General features: G+C 43.9%; 2 protein-coding genes across 2 annotated transcripts; one reads left to right on the forward strand and one right to left on the reverse strand.

Annotated features, from left to right (window-relative positions):
* Window positions 1-917: 917 nt before the first annotated feature.
* On the forward strand, window positions 918-3,844 carry LOC311040595 (E3 ubiquitin-protein ligase TRIM39-like; the record flags this gene model as incomplete). Its single annotated transcript, XM_084050926.1, has 2 exons — window positions 918-2,288; window positions 3,716-3,844. 2 exons carry the CDS (start codon window positions 918-920, stop codon window positions 3,842-3,844), a joined length of 1,500 nt encoding a protein of 499 aa, XP_083907052.1.
* A 2,192-nt stretch (window positions 3,845-6,036) lies between these two features.
* On the reverse strand, window positions 6,037-7,221 carry LOC311040596 (kelch domain-containing protein 3-like; the record flags this gene model as incomplete). The annotated part of the gene is made up of 1 exon (XM_084050927.1): window positions 6,037-7,221. The coding sequence occupies one exon, from the start codon at window positions 7,219-7,221 to the stop codon at window positions 6,037-6,039; it is 1,185 nt and encodes a 394-aa protein (XP_083907053.1).
* Between the last annotated feature and the right edge of the window lie 15,699 nt (window positions 7,222-22,920).

The following is a 22,920-nucleotide window of genomic DNA, read 5'->3' on the forward strand; positions in this document are numbered from 1 at the left end:
TTCACATTTCTCAGCCAAAGCAGTGAATATATCCAGTTATAATGTTTGTTAAACAAATGCATGAACACGACTGGCGGTAAAATGAAATATTTTAATGGGTCACATGCACATGAATGTGAAGTGAAATAGCCAAGGAATGTTTATGTACAACTGTATATGTGTGACTTCTGCTGTTAAATAAGATGTTTAATTTCAAGGACTCACAGTTTGGTATGCATTAGGCCACAGACCCCCATAACTCTGAGAGAGAACAAATCAAACCAAATGGACCCTTACAGGTCCAATGATTTGTAGACTCTCTGAGTTACAGACCTGTAACAGTTAATTAGGTCCCTAACAATCTTGTGACCCCCCTGGAACCTCAGGCTGAGAACTAATGATGTTCATTGTAGACAAAATAATGTTTGTTTGGAACATGTTGCAGCCTTAACTCTCTATTGCTCCCAGATACTAAGTATAACAAATAAAACTTTGATTCAATCAATCAATTCAATGTGAGTGGTTAGATTCAGGGTGAAGTGTGTGTGTGTGTGTGTGTGTGTGTGTGTGTGTGTGTGTGTGTGTGTGTGGGGGGGGGGGGGGGGATTTGCATACGCATATGCAAGCTCCGCCCCCTTCCAGTCTCATTATAAAAAATTCACCTTCAGACGAAACTCAGTACACTCACTCACACACAACTTCCAGTGAGAAAGAGGACATAGGCTGTCTTTCCACAGCTACTACAGGATGGAATACTGACTGACCCAGACCACTTGAATCAATCTGCTCACTCCGTCTGATCGACTGGACTCAAGAACAAGGAATTACAGTGAAAGTAAACTTCAGGGAACATTCTAGAGGAGTTCATGTTACCAGGACTGGCTGGCTGATTTTCTGTCTTGAGCAGAGTCAGTGTTTGTTGAAACTCAGAGGACTAAATGGCTTCCAAGTCGCCTTTTTCAGAAGAGGATTTCTCCTGCGCTGTGTGTCGTGACATCTTTAAAGAACCTGTTCTCCTGTCGTGTAGTCACAGCTTCTGTAAAGGCTGTCTGCAGGTATGGTGGACTCATAAGAAATTAACAGAATGTCCGGTTTGTAAGAAAATAAGTAAAAGGAAACGTCCACCCTGTAACCGGGCTTTGAAGAACTTGTGTGAGGCCTTTGTACACGAGAGACAGCAGAGAGCCTCAAAACGTCAGAGGCGTGAGGATCTCTGCAGTCTGCATGCTGAGAAACTCAAGCTCTTCTGTTTGGAATGTCAACAGCCAGCATGTGTTGTATGTCGAGATTCGAAAAAACACAGCAACCACAGTTTCAGACCCATCGATGAAGTTGCACTGGACCGCAAGGAAGAAGTCCAGAAATCACTGAAGCCTTTACAGGAGAAACTGAAGGTATTTAATCAAGATAGAACCTTATGTGACAAAGCAGCAGAACACATTAAGGTCCAGACCCAGAACACGGAGACGCATATTAAGGAACAGTTTAAGAAGCTCCATCAGTTTCTACAAGAGGAGGAGGAGGACAGGCTCACTGCACTGAGAGAGGAAGAGCAGCAGAAGAGTGGGAGGATGAAGGAGAAGATTGAGCGTCTGAGCAGAGAGATATCCACCGTTTCAAACACAATCAGAGCTATAGAGGAGTTGTTGAGAGCTGAACACATCTCATTCCTGGAGAACTACAAGACCACAACGGAAAGAGTCCAGTTCACATTGGAGGGCCCACAGCTGGTCTCCGGAGCGCTGATAGACGTGGCTAAACACCTGGGCAACCTGGCCTTCAGAGTCTGGGACAAGATGAAGGACATTGTCTCCTACACTCCTGTCATTCTGGACCCCAACACTGCCTTTCACACACGCATCCTGTCTGATGACCTGACCAGTGTGACACGTGAACAACAGCAGCTTCCTGACAACCCAGAGAGGTTTGACTTCTATGACTATGTCCTGGGTTCTGAGGGCTTCAACTCAGGGATTCACAGCTGGGATGTTGAGGTTGCAGACAGTGAATACTGGGAAATGGGTGTGTTAACCGAGTCCTTTCAGAGGAAGGGAGGTAGAGGGGGTCAGTACTGGAGCTTATGTTCATTTGCAGGTGCATACACAGCACGCACCGCAGAGTCCATGACTGATCTCTCATGGATGCAGATCCCCAAGAGGATCAGAATCCAGCTGGACTGGAACAAAGGACAGCTGTTATTCTCTGACCTTGATAATAGCACACACATACACACCTTCACATACACTTTCACTGGCACACTCTTTCCATTCATTGAGACTATTCATACTATGAAGATATTACCAGGGAAGGTCAGTGTAACTCTGGGACAATGTCAATGATGATGATGAGGATAGTGACTGTAGACTATAGAAAAATAATCTGAAGCCATTGTTGTTTTTGTTATAGTGAGCCATTTGATTTTTGCTTGAAATATGTTCCTAAAACTGGTGTGTAGTTATTTTGCATTTAAATTAAATCATTTCATAAATAGTGAATTGCAATCATTTTCTACATTTAGACTGTTAGAATGTTTTTTGTAATATCACAATGAAGTTGTTGCTTGTATTTAATTTATTCTTTACTATAAATTGTGATGTTATTATGTGTAATTCAAATAAATGTCTGCCACGCATCTCTTGTTTGGTTTGAGTTCAGTTGCATCAAATAACAAATATCTGTTCCATATTTTATGACATTAGCAGACGTTAGCAGAGGTCAATATTTGAAATATTACAGAATTTTAAAGAAAAACATAAGCTGGGAGGTCAACTATACAACTATACAGTAAAAAAAGATGTCAGTCATCTATAATGTATGTGTGACATGACCCCATGTTTGGGCAAGGTTCAGCCGGGTTCCACTACCTTTGAATTCCATTATTAATAGTATAATAAATGTTTTAATATACACACAATATGTGATGGTACTTCCTTGGCTGCACAAGAAATCTGGTGCTGATAAATCCAGCGGTTTGTGAGATTATAGCCCCGGACAGACCAACAAACAGACAGGGGGCAAATACATAATCCCCCCCATGCCTTCAGCCTGGTGGAGATATATACACCAACTGATGAATTATGTCCAGAGTCCAGTACTGTTCCTGATTAATCCTGTCTTACATATTTATATTACATATTGTCACGTGTCACTTGACCAATGTTAGCTTAGCTTCAAAAAATATAAATGATTCTTTGAAGCACATTTGATATTTATAGGTTTTTATGTCATCATGTGTCTCGCTAGCCAATCAAAGCATTGGTGACAACATATTGTCACGTGTCACGTGAAGCTTGACCAATGTTAGCTTGGCTGAGACGGACGGACACACGGAAGGACGGAGACGAAAACATACTCTCCACCTCTGGCGGAGACAATAATCAACAATTCAACATGAAAATGTCCTCCGAAAGTCTTCAGGTCTATTCTAAAAGAGTCCAGGGTGGTGCTCTCAGATCAATAGGAAGGCTATGCACTGCCAAGCAGAAGGCCCGGTCCCCCATAGTACGTAGATTTGTACCAGGGACATTGAGGAGGAATCTGCTCGTAGATCTGAGGGTGCGGGTGGAACTTTGAAAGTGAGAGGCTTAATTCATTTCTGTAGGTAGGGAGGGGCATGTCCATTTATGGAGTTGTGGGTGATTAGTAGGACCTTGTAGTCGATCCTGGCTGAGACGAGGAGCCAGTGCAGTGAAAATAGGATAGGTGTTATATAATCGTGCTTACGCACTCTCATTAGGATCCTGGCAGCGCTGTTTTGGATGTATTGCAGCTTCTGAATACTTTTGCCAGGAATCCCAATGAAGAGTGTGTTGCAGTAGTCCAGTCTAGAGGAGACAAAGGCATGGACAAGTTTCTCTGCATCTGACAGGGTTAAAAGGGGGGCGGAGTTTGGAGATGTTTATACTCCCAAGTAGGCTGATTTCTTCAAGCAGAAAATCATGAGTGATATTCACTGATACTAATCGTTGACTAACAACGCCGATTTGCGCTGGCGTTGGTGATGTCCAGTCCATATATGGATATTGTGGACATATTATTTGGAGACAGTAACAATTCCTCTCAGCCAATCACAATGCAAGGTCAGACGTGACTGACACCACCAATACAAAAAGAGATATTGTTGGATGTCATTTAACCGAATCCTAAGAGAAATGAAATTCTCTGCAGAATAATATTGAGATACGTACAGCTGTAGCGACTCAAATTGCACAAAAATGCAGATCTTTGTCAAGAACGTCAGACCACCCTGGAGTTTGAGCCAAATGACACGATTGAGAAGGTCATGGCCATAATACAGGACAAGGAAGACATTCCCCCTGACCAGCAGAGGCTGATCTTTGCTGGAACATGGCCACACCCTCCCTGACTACATCCAAAACGCTGCAAATATTGTATTTTTAACTTTAACTCTGCCTATGCTGCGTACAGCCTCACCTGCCCGTGTGAATGTTTATGAATCTGGCATAGTAAGAGTTACTGGCTCCAGCCCCTGAATTGCTAGTCATGCCCATTTAGAAATGTATATGTTAATAATGAAGTCACACAAAGAGGGGGGGGGGGGGGGCTGTGTCCGGCTATTCTCGAGGCTTTTGAAATAAATAAAAGAAAAATAGATTAAATGAATAAGAATTACAAATGAAACGACTTGCATCGTTCCCGACATGCATGGCCCCAAGTATGCTGGTCCAAGTTATTACAATATTCAATCATGATAGCAGGTTTAATTTGGCCTCCTAGGCACTAGCCAGGGTACCCAACGGTGCCAGTGTAATTGCATGGGTGAAATAATGCATTGAAGCGTGTGACGTCCAATGCTTGTGAGGCTTGGAGTGGTGAACTTTCAGCGGGCACCAAGTTTGTACAAAATGGGCCACTCCCACAAACTTTGGAAGCCAATTGGCATGGAATATGAAAAATCTAACAGCTACGACTTGATCATACGACTACGCAGATAATATGTATGGATCTGCTTGAGGTTTGGACAAAATCTGTAGTAGGCCTCATAGTGCCGCTATAACAGGCTGATTAAAAGAAATTGGGGTAGAGGTTCTTCCTTGTGCATGCACAGGTTCACATCGATTGGCTCAGCGGTGCCGAGATTATAGCTGTTCACAGGACAGACTCACAAAAGAGAAAACATTAATTAACAATTAAGCATTTAGCAGACACTCTTAACCAGGGTGACTTACAATAAGCAACATAAACACATCCATCAAATACAGAGAGACAGTGCAGTGCCTCAGTAAACTAGAATCATGCCTTAGTAAATCAAGAACCAGAATCAGTCAAAACAATATACAGGTAGCCTACTATCAAAAAGAATATCAGTACATTGAAAATATTGGATACCAGCAGATAAACAACAAACCTAGCATCTGTCTAAATAACATGCTATCAAAATGTTAACATTGTGGGAAAAACAAGCCTAAGTAACAAAAACATGAGAACAAATGACCAAGGTAAGTGCATGGTCGTCATAACTAGGTAAAGTGCAACAGGCTAAGAAAACATATGCCTCGCCTTTGGCCGTTCCGGCCTGGCAGGGATAATAATAACTAATATATCAATGGTATAAATAAACAAATATAGAAATATAATGTGTGAAAACTGCATAATACACACGTGAGATAAACATTTTGACATTGTGATATACGCCTCTAGAGTTTGAGAAATGTAGCCCCTTCAAAATTGATTTACTATTCTAACATCATTGTAATCCCTGTAGACACAGTGATTGAAATTAGGCTCCAATCTTTGATAAATGGAATAAATAAATGAATAATAAAATATATACAGTATATGAAAAAAAACACAAAGGTCTCCACCTTTGCACTAATTTTCCACTCCCATTCCCAGTACTCCTTTACAAACATCTAAGCATCTCTGTTTCTACATTCATGGAGATCAACTGGGCATAGCCGTTTGTATTGTTAAACATCTCCATTGCAGCCATGTCTGCTCTGGCACAGTTCAGTTGGTAGTAGAGTTCTCAGTTCCCCCATACGATGCTGCCTAATTCCTGGTGGCTATCACTGAGCACAGTCCTGTTCCTGTTTTTCATCTGACTGAAGGGAGACGTTTTAGGGGCGGCGTTCTCCTCGTCTCCTCGTCCCTTTCTTCTGCTCCAATGACTGGAACTTGCTCTCTGCTGTTTTCTTTTTCTTTTTTCCTTTTTAGCGGGCTGTTTTCTTTCTGCTGCTGTCGGTTAGTCATTGCTGCAAGTTCCCACCTGATGTCATGTGGGAGTCCCGACTGCTCCAGGCCGTGCTGAATAACTGCTATCTTGCATAACGTCTTCAGACTAGGACTTAAGTCTAAGATATACAGGTCATTGGGTGTCCAGTATCCTCCAAAGAGGATGATACGATCTCCCACAAAGCAAATACCCATCCTATGCATCCAATACGGGCCATTCCCCTTGGGCTCAACCTTCCTCCAGGAGAAGGTCTGTGGATTGAATTTCCACAGATCATTGAAGGTCCAGTCCAGACGTAGGTTGTCACCACCAAATATGTACAGCTCTCCATTGTAGGCAAGGGCTGAATGATACCTGCGTCCTTTTGGAAGACGTGGCCGTGCAGAAGGCGTGCTCATCCAGCAGTTGGTCTCCGTGTCAAACACTCTCATGTTGTTGTGGTGGGACCTGTACCCTTTGCCCCCAAATACAAACATCTTTGTCCCTATTATGGTAGCAGAGTGACCCAATGAAACCGGTGCTGGAATACCTCTGGTGTTAATTAAAGACCAGACCATTGTGGTGGTGTCCAGCTTGTAGATGTCATTAGTGTATCCAGTCAGCAGGTTGACTCCTCCAAAGACATACATGACCTTCCCCAAGTCACAGGCTGAGTGGTTGTACCTTGCCTCTGGAACAGTCCCTGAAATCTTGGGCCTGTACCACCTGTGGGTGTCAACATCAAACGCATAAAGCACGTTGCAGAGTTCCTCTACCTCAATACTCACTATCCCCCCCCAAATATAGATGATATCTTCTATCAGCACAGCTGAGTGGCCCTTGCGGTTGGAGGGAATCTCAAGGGAAAACAACGCTCCCCTTCCATTTCTCACCGGGGGCAACTTCATCCAGCGCAAAGACACTGTGTTGAAAACGTGCACGTCAATCTGATCCCTTTTGTTCACGTTGCCGCACCCTCCAAAGGAGTACACCTTGTGGCCCACAGCCAGCGCAGCATGGAATAATCTCTTTGGTCCTCCTTTCAGATGTACTGTCCAGCACAACATTTCACACAGTAGGAGAACTGTGAATTAAAATGGATCCTTTGAGTCTTACAAAGTAAAAGAATGGAGTTATTTTGTGTGTTCCCCTACTTATATTGGGACAGTAGTACAAACGGCACACAAAGCTTGGCCAATCCGTAAAGACGATGGGTTGGCCATTAAGGGAAGCAGATGCCTGTCGATCTCCCTAATATGGCAAATTGATCTGCCCGCAAACCCAGCCTGGGCAGGCTTTGTTCAGATTGGGTAGCTGTAGCTAGTTAGAGAGACTACCTGGTCAAATAGAAGATCTTAGGTTCAATTCCCGGCCCTGGCTATGTGGTGAGGTGTCCATGAGCAAGACACTTAACTCCTAACTGCTGCCACCTGAGCAGCCATCAGCTGGGTGAAGCTGAAACTGAATCCCCCCATGGGATTAATGAGGTCTACACATGACATTATACAGTGGATGGTGACTTTGTAAAGACATTGTTACTCAGGCTGAATTGTACCAACATTATTACAGCGTGACCCTATAGGAGGCAGAGTCGTCTAAGAGTGGGTCTGCCTGTGTCTTTGTCTGTTTGTCTGTCTGTCTGGGTTACGATCTCATAAACTGCTGGACCGATCATCAAAATGTGTTGTGCATGCTGCCAGTTCAGCACCAAGACATAATACAACAATAAGTTATCACATTCACACCTGGATGTTGCACTGTAGGCCTACACATGTAGGCCATATCTTACATGACATTCAAAAAATATATATTCTGAAAATGTTCACCTACAGTATGTCCAAAACAGGGACACCAAGTTGAGAATGGTTAAGAGGCAAGAATATCATATTCCACAGAGCCTGAACCTGTGGGTGAGTGAATAAGCTCCAATTTGGATATGGGCAGAAAGGGCTTATAATAACTCCTAGAAAATCATAACAAAAAATGTAATATTAGGAGTAACACTTTATTGGAAGCAAAGAGGTACAGTGCACTGAGGGACGTTGTAATGCGTTCATGCTCTGGCGAAAAAGGGACAAGTGACGTGTCACGACTTATATCGACACTTTATTCAGTTGAAAACACATCACCGAGGCATGTCACGACACCTTTTGTCTTTGCCAAAGCATAAAGATTTGCCTATGATATCACAGTGAAAAGATGTTGTGAGCTTTATACAATTTTTAGTCAGTTGAAGAAATTGCACCAATAAAATAAACATTAAATCTAAATTATTACAAAGGCCTCTGTGAACGGTCATATTAAGAGTAAATAAAAGGTAAATTATTTTAAACTAGGCCAATGCCCGTTGGGAACGAGGCCCGTTGGGAGCACATGCCCCTCTGGTTAATGCGTACTTGTTGTACCCATTGTCAGAGTACCCGTTGTACCTGTTGTCAGAGTATCATAGTACTTGGAGGAGGGTTTATGACGTCACATTGCTGACATAATGGATCTCCATATATGGACATAACATGGACTCAGGGAGGCAGACAGATACTTATACAGAGATTTTTGCATGGTTCTGGACAACTAAGTGCGACCAACATCCCACTCGGCACAGTACACCCTGTCGATTTATGTGCAGACAGACAGACGGACGGACGGACGGACGGACGGACAGACAGACAGATGCCGTGCGTTTATAATTTAGATAGACAGATAGAGGTATCATCTCTATCTTCACAGCAGACATTTCAAGAATCAAGAGGGAAAGAATCAAACCACTATTTGTCACTCACTCAGGTGCCCCACCGTTTGCTTATCTGAGTTTTAATAAAGTTGTTCTCTTTTCCTCTCCCCCTGGCCCCCACAACCACATGTAAAGCGACTTTGAGTATATAAATTCCAGGTATTATTATTACTCTCCGCAGGAGAGTATTGTTTTCACTTTCTAAATATGACACACCGATTGGTCAAGCCTCACGTGACACGTGACAATACGGTGAAATACTGTATAAATACATGGCACCACTGTCAAAGTGAGGTAAGACAGGAACCATCACGAAATGGCTGCATGGCTGATACATAATTGGCAGATAGGACAGATAGGACACTTATATAGACAGGACTTATACAGACAGCACTTATACAGACGGATAGGACACTTATACAGACAGGACGGATCGGACACTTATACAGACAGGATGGATAGGATAGTTAGAACATAAGAATTAGAACATTCCCAACATTCCCAACACAAGTCTGGTAAGAGTGAGGTAAGACAGGAACAATCACGAAATGGTTGAGAAATGGCGGATACTGTAACAATTGGATAGGACACTTACACAGACAGGACGGATAGGACACTTACACAGACAGGACGGATAGGACACTTACATAGACAGGACGGATAGGACACTTATACAGACAGGAGGGATAGGACACTTATACAGACAGGACGGATAGGACACTTATACAGATAGAACATTCCCAACATTCCCAACAGCGGAGAGTTGTGCTCCGAGGAGCACTTTTTCTAGTTATTATTGTTAATCAGGAGGGGCGTGTAAGACCCCTGCCTATATGCTTACAGGATCACCTCCTTGGTCTTTTTTTCCCCTTGTTTCTTTTTAAAGATAATTGTTTTGGCTTTATCTACCTTTATTGATAGAATATAGTAGATAGACAGGACATGGGGAGAGAGAGACCGGGAATGACACGTACCACACGCAAAGGTCGTGGATTGGGATTCGAATCCGCAACACGCTGTCAGGCCGCATTGCAGCCTGGGTGCCCGGACCGCAAGGCCAGCAGTCCGGGCCCTTCTTGGTCTTTCTGACATTGAAAAAGAGGCTGTTTGCCTGGCACCGCTGCGCTAGACCTGCCACCTCCTCCAGATGGGTGGGTGTGCAGTTACATTTAAGTGTTTCTGGGGTCCTTGAAATAAAAAATGTTGAGAATCACATTTCACCTCCCTTGACTGTAGCTGTGGCTTGATGTCGCTCTTATGATTGACTGTATTTATCATTTTTACTTTCTTCAAGCGTTGTGAAAAACGTTATGGACTCCCAGGATAAATGAGTCAGCACAGGGGTTTTAAAGTAAATCTATATCACATTAAGTATTTAATGTGGTATAGATGCATATTATCAACCAGGCGGTGTTAACAAGACAGGGTATCATACTCCAAAACCAAACAACCAATCCTGGGTGAAATACACAAATGTGCAAATAAATATATCAAGGGATCATCTGTTCTGTTGTCACATCCATTTGGTTTAGATTTAAATATTTGGCACTTGATCACCATCCTGGATGGAAGCATAACATTTTTACTTTAAACATATCTTGTTCTATGTCTGTCCATCCCTGATAGACATAGAACAAGTTAATCTCTTAACCACTTGAATCTTGAGCCTATCTACAAGCTCACAACACGTCGCAACGAGCTTGTAGATCTGCTATTTTTGGCAAATGTTTCCCCCAGAATAGGGATGCTGGATTTCAAGTGGTTAATCAGTGGTTTTGTCCCTCCTTGTCAATTGTGTTGATAATATGATGACAGATTGTTTTTATGTATTGTGATTATTTATGTACAATATATTTTACTATACATTCTTCTTGTAATGCAAGCAGTTTACAGGGTCCCCACGGTCATGAAATTCCTGGAAATATTTTGAAATAAAATTTAAAAAAATCCAGTACTGGAAAAGGTTTGAAATTGATCAAACATCATCAAAGGTCCTGGAATTTATCAAGGGTCCTGGAAAAATATTTGGCTATGCAAGTAAGTCCCTAAATAGCCTGCAGCTTGTCCAGAATGCCGCTGCGCGCATACTGACAGGAACCAGAAGAAGAGATCATATCACTCCTTCATTGGCCTCTTTGCACTGGCTCCCGGTTAAATACAGAATAGAGTTTAAAGTTCTCCTCCTCACATACAAGGCTCTCAATGGACAGGCACCAGTATATCTCAAAGAACTCATCGAGCCCCGTAAACCAGCCAGAACACCACTGCGTCCACAGTATGAAAAAAGGCTTACGGTTCCAGTAAACCCCCAAAAAACTAGAACAGGAGGTAGAGCATTTAAGTTTCAAGCACCTCAGCTGTGGAACCTTCTCCCAGTCTCAGTCCGTAAAGCAGACACACTCTGTATATTTAAAACTAGACTAAAAACCTTTCTCTATGATAAAGCCTATAGCCGAAGTGTATAGACTCAGTCCCCCTATAGTCATCCTCTCTCCCCCACCTTCCCCTTTCTCCTCTCTCCCCTCGTCCTCTCTCTTCTCGTCCTCCCTTTGGTTGTGTGGGTTTGTGTCCCATTGGTACAATCGTAATTAACCCTGTACGGATTCACGCTCTAGTAAGGCCTGCCACTAATTCTACAACCGGGGACTCGTTCCCCGGAGTTTCTTCTACCACCCACGTCGCAGGTCCATGGACTATTACTATGGACCCCCAGCTGCGGCTCAAGACTGTGACTGCGGACCGGGCCTGGGCCTCTCCATGGAGTCTATGGACTGTTACTACGGACCCCCAGCTGCGGCTCAAGACTGTGACTGCGGACCGGACCGGGCCTCTCTCCATGGAGCACGACCTGGACACGACCGTGGACTTCTACTACACTACACTATACCGCATATTATATTATCTTAAACATTTTTATATTATTCCATTATATACTGCATACACACTATTGCTGTACTATATTATACTATCATATGCTAGTATCTTACACTATTATATTTGCTATTATTGTTATTGTTACTGCTTGCACTGTATCTCTTTCTGTCTCTCCTCTGTCTCTCCCTTTCTCTCTCTCTTCTTTCCCCCAACACGGTCGAGGCAGAAGGCCCCCGCCCTAGAGCCTAGGGTCTGCCTGACGTTTCTTCCTGTTGAATTAAGAGGGAGTTTTTCGTTGCCACTGTCGCAAAATTGCTTGCTCAGGGTGGGATGTTGGGTCTCTTCTCTACATGTAAAGTGTCTTGAGACAACTTGTTGTGATTTGACACTTTAATAAAATTGAATTGAATTGAATTGAAATTGTTTTTGGCTATTGATTTTGTTAAAACAAAACATTTTCATAAACATGAATAATATCACACGAAATATGTAACATAAGTAGTTTTTCGCCGAACGGGCTGTGTGACGGCAGCCTAATGTATGTCTCAAACTTTATTTTTGCTACACTGCCTATCTTTGGGCATTCTACATAGGAGTAAGAGACACATTATTGCGCCGAATGATTGTTATATAGGCCTGGAAATTGGGCTAAATATTCTGGAAAAGTTTTGGAAATTCATTGCTAAAAATGTGTGGGGACCCTGCACACTACTTCAGGCTTACTCTGGGTGGAAACTGATGCCATTATCAGGGGACCCACTATACTGTATGAACATGACTGGCCAATGGTTGTGGTTCACCTCCGCCAGTCTGAGTAATAACTAAACATCATTTCAATGACATTACTTTTCTATGCTATTTGTCCAAGTGACACTATGTACACACGCTAGCCACACACACACACACACACACACACACACACACACACACACACACACACACACACACACACACACACTATTATATCATGCATTTTTCAGTTTAGACACTTTTGGTTGCATAATACTTTGGTTGCTGTCATTCCTCTCCCCTCTAATTTCCTGACTACTTGTGTCTGCAGGTTAGGTCAGCCCATGCTCCTGCCGTTGGGTTCACAGGTGCCTCGGGCCTATAGGCTGAAACTGGTGACACACAGGATTGTGGTCAGCAGGCAGCCGCTGCTCTTTTTCTCCATTTTGTTTATGTTCAGTAGTTGCTAAGCTCAAGTGCCTCACCTTAGGTTCAGTTTACATGAACAGTCCTCAGATCAGTTTACCTTCACATTGGTGACCGTGCTGTTCCCTTCCCCCCCTTTTTAAGGTAGCAGTGTTTTAACAAGAGTGTAATTTCATTAGTGTGTGTGCGCAAATTAAGTCGCAGTTGATCTTAACCTTTTGCGGTGTTGATTATATTAGTCTCATCAGTGTGCTGTGTTATTATTAAAGTCTTATTATTGCCCCCTGGTCAATGCATGTGTTGGTACACGCACACAGTATTCTTCATAAACTTTCTGCTGCTATTTAAATAAAGTGTCCAATGATTGTACGCACAAAAGCCTCTGTCTGTCTTGGGGATATTTGGTCACAACAGTAACACAGCGGACTGAGTGGCCCTGTCTTGCCCTATAGGACTGACCGTGGGTAGCTACTGGGACGTAAGTTGGGGCTTGATCAACCCTGGCTGGGTGACCTGGGCGAGGGTGTATGTTGTATGTTGCGAGACCCGAAACACCCGATGACCCCAGGCTACAACACTGATGATACGTCCCAGTTGCATCCATGTTTTTCTTTATTTGGTCACAACAGTAACAGTAAATGCATAGTTGGTTCAGGGTCTCTCCCCTTAAAGAGAGTGGCGTGGTCACATTGATTTATCCGCAAACCCCAGATGTTTTGATTCTGTAGTGTCGTCGAGTAGGTAGAAGTCCGAGTGTTTTTCGTTTTTCATTTCCCGTGGATTACCCTTTTCTGTCTCCATCAGGTGTAGATTTTGTGGATATTCAAGGAATGAATCCGTCGTCCACGAAAGGATGAAAATGAAGAGTATATCCAGTGAAAAACTGGCAAATATGTTGCCATGAGAGCGCGTCTCCAAGCGGGAGCGCGGAGAGCGCGTCTTCATGCGACTTCTCATCTCGGCGACTAGACTAGACTTGAATCGTTAGACGGCCGAAAACTACATAAAACTACAAGACGCCATTGCAGACGTCCTTTCAAGATGGCGGACTACGTTCAGGAAGGGGTGGTAGGTTTATACATTACATTTTTGTATTGATTAAAAATGTATTTTTTAATAAAGTAATAAAGTTTACTAAAGTAAATAATCTACTGTCCAACCTCGTTAAGCGTTAAAGGTAGGGTAAGTGATATTTTTTGGTTAAAACAAAAAGTATTTTGTTAAAAGGTTAAAATACTATATTCTGAAAGTAATCATTGCTATAGAGTGTTTTTTTCAGTAACAGATGTCTCCCTGTCTCTCCAGCTCTTTAATAAACAGAAAATACATTTTTCGGTACAGTAGGTGTCAAAATCTCAGCCAATCAGGAGAAAGTACCCATTTTTAAGCTTAATTTGTATAGTGTTTCAGTTCCAATTTTGTCTGCTCATTTCTTAGTGTCATCACTTCCAATTTCACTTGTTTAATCTGTATCCTGATTGAGTTCTCTATCCTGATTGGATAAAATTGGAAATGAAACTGAAACTGAAACGAAAATGCATTTTCTATTTAATAAAGAGGTGGAGAGACAAGGAGACTCCATTTACTGAACAAACACTCTATAGCAATGAGTACTATCAGAATATAGAGCTATTTAACACTTATTTTAACCAACGCAAATCACTTACCCTACCTTTAATAAAGTAAATCATAGTTTGACTCTGTTTGTGGTGTTGACTTTATACTTTATATACTTAAATGTAGTGTCTAAAGTCCTATACTTTTAGGCACTACTGGTTGCCGACAGCTAGGGTTGTTTCGATGTGTGATAAAAAGACTGAAGTCCAAACCGTACGTAAAGTTCATATATAAATGCCTTTATTCTTATAGCTTTTGTGCCAATCACTCCAGCCTACAAATAATAAATACAATTAAACATAATAGTTAAACATAGGGTGGTGGGTGGATAAACCAACAGCCCTCATAAACACAGTCAAAAAAACTGTTTGCCTCCTATCAGCAACTAATCAGAGATTAGCATGATGCAGGATTAGCATGATGCAGGCCTACTATACACTTTACAGCTGTATTATAATAACGCTACGCTTAGACCGGTCAATACATTAGTATGGTCGGTAGCAATACCGATTTGCGTTACCTAAATTGATAATCTAATTAATGACCGGCTTAGTTTATTGTAGATGCTAAGATGGTAACCACTAACCGGGGCTTAGATGCTAACCTGGTAGCACTTAGCATGATTCAAAAACAAAACAAACACGTACTCTGCCCTACGTATTGTAATGTAATCAAATAATGTTATGGATATGGATAGACAACAAAGCCTAGTTGGTGGTTGAATAGAGTGATACAATGTGTGGTACTAATTAAGGTTGTAACTGTTAACAGTTTAACTATAGTAATGACCACGAGAGACAGATTATTGACCCTTAAATGTCAGCTGCAGATCTGTCTTCTATATGTAACATTATTTATTTGACAGGGACAATGCTCACTATATCAACATGTCAGTTTTAACATCTATGTAAATGGGCCAGAGTTGGCCATACGCTAATTTATATCTGTAGTTCCTGAACAGGCTCTTTAAAATGATAATATATAATTAGGGCATCATCAGAGGTGTGCTAAATGAAGAGTCACTGTCTAGTCATCCAACACATGTAATAGCTCACCTAACACTATAAAAGACAGGTTAAAGAATAACATAATAAACTACCTAATATCAATGAGCCAAAACACTAGCAATATTATATGAATGATGTGTTCCCACTTAAATTATATAAGCATATTATAATTAGAATAAATCTAATTTAAGATTCTTCCTGTCATTTATGTGATATGAATGTTTACTGTTGGAAGTGCAAATAAGTTTAAAAGAAGAAAATCATTTGCTTTCAGATTCACCCAACTGTTGTTAAAGGAGATCATGCCTATATTCCACCGATTCCTGAAGGCCCCAATAATTATAAATGCAGACTCTGCAACAAGGTTGAACAATATGGCAAAATTGTTGCACATCTTCAGTCCCACCGGCTGACTGCTCTAAAACATGGAGGTATTTATGCATGTAAATAAATGTTGCAGCTCTCAATTGTAATATTAAATACTAACTTATTCTAATTTGAATACTGTTAACATTTTTATTGCCTTAACAATGTTAAGTTATTTGTATAACTTATTATGTACAGGTGTCATGGACTGTGCATCAAAAGTTCTCATTTCCACTGCTGCTTCTGTGGACACAGCAAAACACAGCAAGCGATTTTAAAGCATGTTCAGAACTGTTACATCCGTATTGATGGCAATGTCCCGTCCTCTGAGAGAAGCCAGTTGGTCCAAAATTTCCAGACTGATCCAGACACGCGTGTGGCCATCCTCAGCATCCAGGCAGCCGGACAGGGACTGACCTTAACAGCGGCCAGCCATGTGGTGTTTGCAGAGCTCTGCTGGAACCCTACTTTACTTACTTAGTCCTCTTGCACTTCTTATAGATGAGGCAGCGGGGCTGTCATCTAAGGCGCGTAGAGCCAATCGTAGCAACCAGGTTTCTCCATCTGGGTCTGTCGTGGGCAAGGTGTTGAGCTTGTGCCAGAGTCACATCGCAAGCTTTTAGGTCCTGTGCTATTATATCCAGCCAGCGGGTGCGGGGGGCGCCTCTGGGGCGTCTCCAACCGGCTTGCTGGGGATTGAAGGCCAGGATGGCGCTTGTTGGGTGTTCCACGGGCAGGCGGATGATGTGGCCATACCAGCGCACTCGTCGCATTGCTGCGAGGCGGGATGCTGGGAGCTGTTGGGTTTTCTCTCTTAGAGCCTGGTTTGTGACATGCTGGCTCCACGTGATTCCTTCGATCCTCCTGAGGGCTCTGGAGTCGAAGCCATCGAGCCTGGCCGCCAGAGTGTTATTCAGCGGCCATGTTTCCGAGCCGTACAGGAGGACAGAAATGACAGAGGCATTGTAGACTCTGAGCTTTGTCTCCCTGGATATGTGGCGGTGTCGCCACAGCGGTCTCCACAGGGACTGCATGATGGACGCTGCAAGGGCACGGCGTCGGTCGACCTCTATTTTGAGGTTGCCGGTGTTGGACACTGTCGAGCCCAGAAACTTGAATGTTGGGACAAAGTGGACAGGGGTGCCATCAAACAGAAGGGGTGGTGGGTCAGGTCCGTCGCCTACGTGCATACGTTCGGTCTTGTGCCAGCTTATCTTCAGGCCGAGCTTTTTGGTCTCCTCGTCAAACACGCTGAGGGCTTCAGAGAGCTGATCGGCAGTCTCACTGAACAGAGTGGTGTCATCAGCGTATTCGAGGTCCTTCAGAGTGTAGCTTCCGAGTGACACCCCGGGGACCCGCTCACAGACTCTTGACATCAGGTGGTCAATGACACAGTTAAAGAGTTCTGGGGCAGCGACGCAGCCCTGCCTTACCCCGCTGTTTATGGGGAACCACTCGGAGTCCCGACCATTCACACGCACACAGCTTTCCGCACCATGGTACAGCTGCTTGAAGAGTGTGGTGATTTTTGTTGGGGCGCCGAGGGACTTCAGGATGTTCCAGAGGGACCCGTGGTCCACAGTGTCGAAAGGCCGCCTTAAGGTCAATGAAGGCAATAAACAGGTGCCGGTCCTTTCTGAACTCCCGGGCCTTTTCTATTAGGAGCCGGAGAGCAGAGATGTGGTCGGTGGTGGAGCGGTTGGGCATGAACCCAGCTTGTTGTTGGCGCCGTCTGCTTCTGGTTGCAGGTAGAGCTCGGGTGAGTAGGATACGGGTGAAGAGTTTACCGGGGATGGAGAGGAGCGTGATGCCTCTATGGTTGCTGCAGGTCAGCTGATCTCCCTTTCGCTTCCAGAAGGGAAGTATAATGCCCCGTCTCCAGTCATCAGGCAGCAACTCAGAGACCCACACGAGGTTGATAATCTCTGTGAGCCAGAGGATGATGTTGTCTCCCCCGGCCTTCAGCATCTCTGCTGTGATGGTACATATGCCAGGGGCTTTGCCGTTCCTGAGCTTTGTCAGGGCTGCTTTGGCTTCGGCTGGGGAGACGGGGGTGATGGAGCAGTCCGGGTTTGTGGTGGAGTGTCTGGTGAGAGTGGGGTCTTCCCGGGCAGGGGGATGGTTTAGGAGCTCGCTGAAATGCTCTTTCCAACGGCTGATGCAGTCAGCTTCAGTAGAGAGGACGTTGCCGGCCCCGTCCTTCACTAAGAAGGAGCGCTGGCGGGGGCCTGCTTTCCCTTGACGGAGGAGGTTGAATAGCTGCCGCAGGTTGTTATTTTGGGAAGCCGTCTCCATGGCTGTCGCTTGATTGCTCCAGAAGTTTTCCCTGTCACGCCGGATAGAGATATTGCGCTGGCTGTTGAGGCGCCGATACAGGTCCAGGTCCCCTCGCAAACGGGCAGCTCGTCTGTTGTTTACGATGTCCAGTGTGTTCTGGGATATCCAGGGCTTCTTTGGGGCTGGTCTTGTTCGCCCGATGGATTCTGTGGAAGCCTCAATGACCTCATTCTTAAAGTGGGGCCAATCCTGGGGTGTCCCGCTGGAGAGAGCATTAAAGCGGTTTGCGATGGAGCACCTGTACGACTCCATGATGGCCGGGTCTTGCAGACGAGAAGAGTCCAGTCTGAGGGAGGCGTTGGTAGATGCCACTGCTTTGAGCTTCAGCCGCAGGTCAGCTATCAGCAGTCGGTGGTCTGTTTTGGCAAGCTGTGCACCTCTGAAGACACGGCAGTTGGTGATCGATGTCTTCCATCGGCGGGATATGAGGATGTGGTCAATGGCTTTTTTTGTTTTTCCGTCTGGGCTGTACCAGGTCCAGTGATGGATCCTTTTCCGGGGGAACCATGTGTCGGCAATGCAGAGGTTGGTGGCTCTGCATAGATTCAATAATCGTTGGCCGTTATCGTTGGTGGTACTGTCGATAAAGACGGGACCTGTTACTACCGGGAGGGTGGGATCTGGTGTGGAGATTGTAGCATTGGCGTCGGTGAGGACAATGACAATGTCGTGAGGGGGGGCTGCCTGGATGGCGTCTTGTAATTGGTCGTAAAAAGTGTCCTTTGCCTCGTCTGGAGTGACTTCGGTTGGGCTATAGGCGACAATAACTGTCATCTTCCCATGTTGGTGTAGGAGGCGGGCAGAGAGTAATCTATCGCTGACTGGTTTCCAGCTGATGACGGATTTCCTCCGGTATAGCGGGATGGCTAGGGCTACACCATGGAGGCCTCTCCCATCATTCGGGCCGCTCCAGAGAAAGAGGTGGTCGCCGGCAATGGTCTCTCCAGTTCCACGCCAGCGTGACTCGCAAAGGCCAGCAAGGGCAATGTTGTAGTTGGAGAGTTCACGGGAGAGTAGTGTTGGGTAGCCAAGGCGCAGGAGTGTTTGGACATTCCAGCAGGCTATGCAGGTTTTTTGTCGGAGATCCAATTTTCGTAGGTCGGGGGCAGGCAGGGGTCTGTTGCCGGGATGATCCGTCCGGTTTCTTCTAGTTGCTTTAATTGGTTTCGTAACTGTTTTATTTTCACCATGCTGGGTAGTTGGCCCTGCGATGGCTAGTCAGCTGGTGGGGCTGCCACCTTGCAGCATGCTGACAGGCTGCGAAAACCCCCGCGTAGAGCGAGGGATTCGGGGGCGGAACTGTTAATTTGTGCCATCCTGGTACCGTAAGCCCCCCTGGGGTTACAGGCCCATCGTACACCGAGCCCGGGCAGGCACCAGGTAGGGTTAAGCCGTCACACCTCGTCAAGGTTACACAGTTCCTTGTCCTGGTGGGGGTGAGGCCCACCAGGACAGTGACAGAAAGCTCAAACAAGCTGAGGACCGCGCCCACCGCATCGGACAGACCTCCTCCGTACACGTCCACTACCTCATCGCTAAGGGCACCTTCGACACGGTCATGTGGGGCATGCTCAAGAAGAAGGTAAAGGTGATGGGCAGTACTCTGAACGGGAGGAAGGAGTACATGCAGGCGGAGGAGGGTGACAAGGACAAGTGGGACTTCCTCAACTTCGCCACGGTGTGGACGCCCGAGAAAATGCTTAATGCATTATAAACACAACCAAGGGCGAAGATGAGTATAGAAGTCAGATAATGCACGTTTTGTAGTAATAATCAAAATCTACAAAGTAACTAGTTTTACATTTTAGTGTAGTTAAATTATAATATTTGCCTCTGAGATGTAATGGAGTAAATTGGAAATATTCCAGTAAAGTAAAACATACTGTACTAACGAATGTTACATTGTAATGTAAGCACTAGTAGGCTCAGGCTGACTGAATAAGTACCAGCCTAATTATTTTACGTTTTTATAGCACTTTATTTTAAGTCATACCTCTGGGTTAAAACTACCTCCAGGGTAACGACAGTTCTCGGAATTGTCTTTAATTTTATTTAAACAAAGAAAGCATAGACTAGGCCTATTTGTTTGTTTGTAATTTTTCCTTAATTTTATTTAAAACGAATGTTACATTGTAAGCAGCACTAGTAGGCTCAGGCTGACTGAATATATAAATATACATTCATTTCATCTCGCTCAAAGAGTCGACGTTCGACTGGATCGAATCCAAAAATATGGGTTCGACGCTCGAATCCATTCGAACGTCAAACATATCGAGCGGCTCGATATGTTCGATGTTCGACGTTCGAATGGATCGAATCCAAAACATATGCGTTTGACGTTCGATAGGTTCGAATGGATCGAATGCATGTGGGATTTTGAAAGGAATATTCAAACGTTGTTTTTGGCCAATTCTGGCAGCCCTACCTGCTCGATCACATTCATTCGAGCAGGACAATATCCAACTTCCCGACAGAAAGCTCAGACAGGTCTGCTGGCAACAGCGAATGAATGGCAGATGAGGGTGGACCCGGGGAATCAACTTAAATTCCCCCAAAACATTGTGGAGACCAGCCTCTGAGCAGACATTGTCCTGTTGTCAGAAACATCCAAGAAAGTCGTCATGCTAGAACTGATCACTCCCGGTCTGGTCGACTGGGTGAGGGGGTCTGAAGTTGAAAGACCCCCATATGACCCCATGTACTATCACTGATGTGTCCATGAAAGTCTATCACACGATATATGTAACCAAATGTCTAAATGAGCATATCTTATTGTTTATTATGGACATTTGGTGTATGGAGTGATTTCATTATAATGTAGTTGTATGCAGCCAGCAAGGTTTGTTTATGTTGAGGTGTATTGTATCATTGTTTGACATTTAAGTTTGTTGTACAATACCCTATGTTAATGTTTCTATCATATATGCATAATGTGGGCATTTGTTTATTTTTCTATTTGTCTTATGTGTTAACGGTTCAATGGTGGAGCCTAATAAATCCACCAGTAGATGAAGAAAGTGTGTTGTGTGTTGCCTGGAGGGAGTGATAATGACTGTCGATGTGCACAACAACAGTGTAATGCAGTGCTTTCATATTGTGTGTCCAATGCACACAAATGGGCACATCTACATCTAAATGGGCAAGTCTAAATCTAGATGCATACATGTATACATGGCTATGGGCAGGTTTAAATCTCAAAGATTTAAACCGAACGTTGTAGAGTTGGAACGGAGTTTGCAGCTAAAAGTATGAAGGACTAGTTAGGGGTCAAAAAACGTCCGGAATATAGTATATAAATAGTGGCAATAACAATAGTGTGGTCGCTTTAGCGATCCCACAATAAATACCCTTTGTTTTGTGGTTCTCAGTTCATCTTTGCCCCAGGAGGGGCCGTTGCTACGATTCCTGTCCCCCCTGATGCATTCAAGGAAGAGAAATCGGGAAGACAGAGATGCAGTCAGTAAAAAGCTCATTAGAGGAAAGGGAAGATTACGGAGCCCTCCAGTGGCCATTGAGGGGGATTTTTTTTTTTAAAGATTTATGCGTGGGATCGCTTTAGTTATGCATGGGAACGCTTTAGTAATGCATGTTTATGCGTGGGATCGCTTTAGTTATGCATGGGAACGCTTTAGTAATGCATGGCAACGCATTACCTTATTCATTCGAACGCATTACTTTATTCGAGGGAACAAGTTAGCTAATTCATTGCCTCAAATAAACTAAAGCGAGGCCTCGCTTTCGTAAAGCGAGGGAACGAATTAGTAATTTACTTGCACTTAAGTACAGTACTTGAGTAAATGTACTCAGGCCATGTTTAGAGACATTTTGACTTGGATTATGCAACATAATAGCCTATGTGCATTCATCATATTCTTTATTATGGTGGAGAAATGTATGCTATTCAAGGATTATTATTATTATAATAATAATATTATCATTATTCGCACTGGTCCAATACAATACAAACTAATGCGCTGGTGCGCATAACACACACCCACAGCCTGGCACTGCAACATTAGGCCTATATCTTCTAATTCTCCAGGAATGTCTGTGATTGTAATTTTCCTAGTATCAGCAGATGTGAGAGTGTCAATTCCTTGTGTCAATTGTGTTTATATAAGATGATAGTCTATTCAAAGAAGACGATTTGTGCCGCGCAATGCCATTTGCTCCAAATGACGCACTTTACTTTTATTCATGGATTACACAGGAAATAATGAACTGATTACAATAATATAAAAATCTCTCAAATCAGTAACAGGTAGGTGATACATATGTCCATCAAATATGGTTTTCTTGAAAGGCAATCCAAGGTTATAGCTTGGAAACCAACATTCGGGGAATATCTGACGGCGCCTTAGTGCGGCTGCAGAGTTCATCTTGGAATGTATCTATGCGTCATTACGCGCGCTGGAAACCTCCCGATGTTAATTGTTCTATTTACATAAGCTGTCTTTATATGCGCTAAGGCAGTGGTTCTCAATCTTTTTCATGTCAAGGACCCCCAAATTGACACTTATTAGCCCGCGGACCCCCATTTCAAAAGATATGCCAGGGACCCCGATAAGAGAAGATGTTTTACGGCTCTAGCAGTGATTCTCAACCATTTTAATTTCAAGGATCAACAGTTTGACATGTATTAGGGCTACAGACCCCCATTTGATGGCATTTCTCTCACT

This window comes from Gymnoscopelus microlampas, assembly GCF_963454915.1.
Source record: "Gymnoscopelus microlampas genome assembly, chromosome: 24".
NCBI lineage: Eukaryota > Metazoa > Chordata > Actinopteri > Myctophiformes > Myctophidae > Gymnoscopelus > Gymnoscopelus microlampas.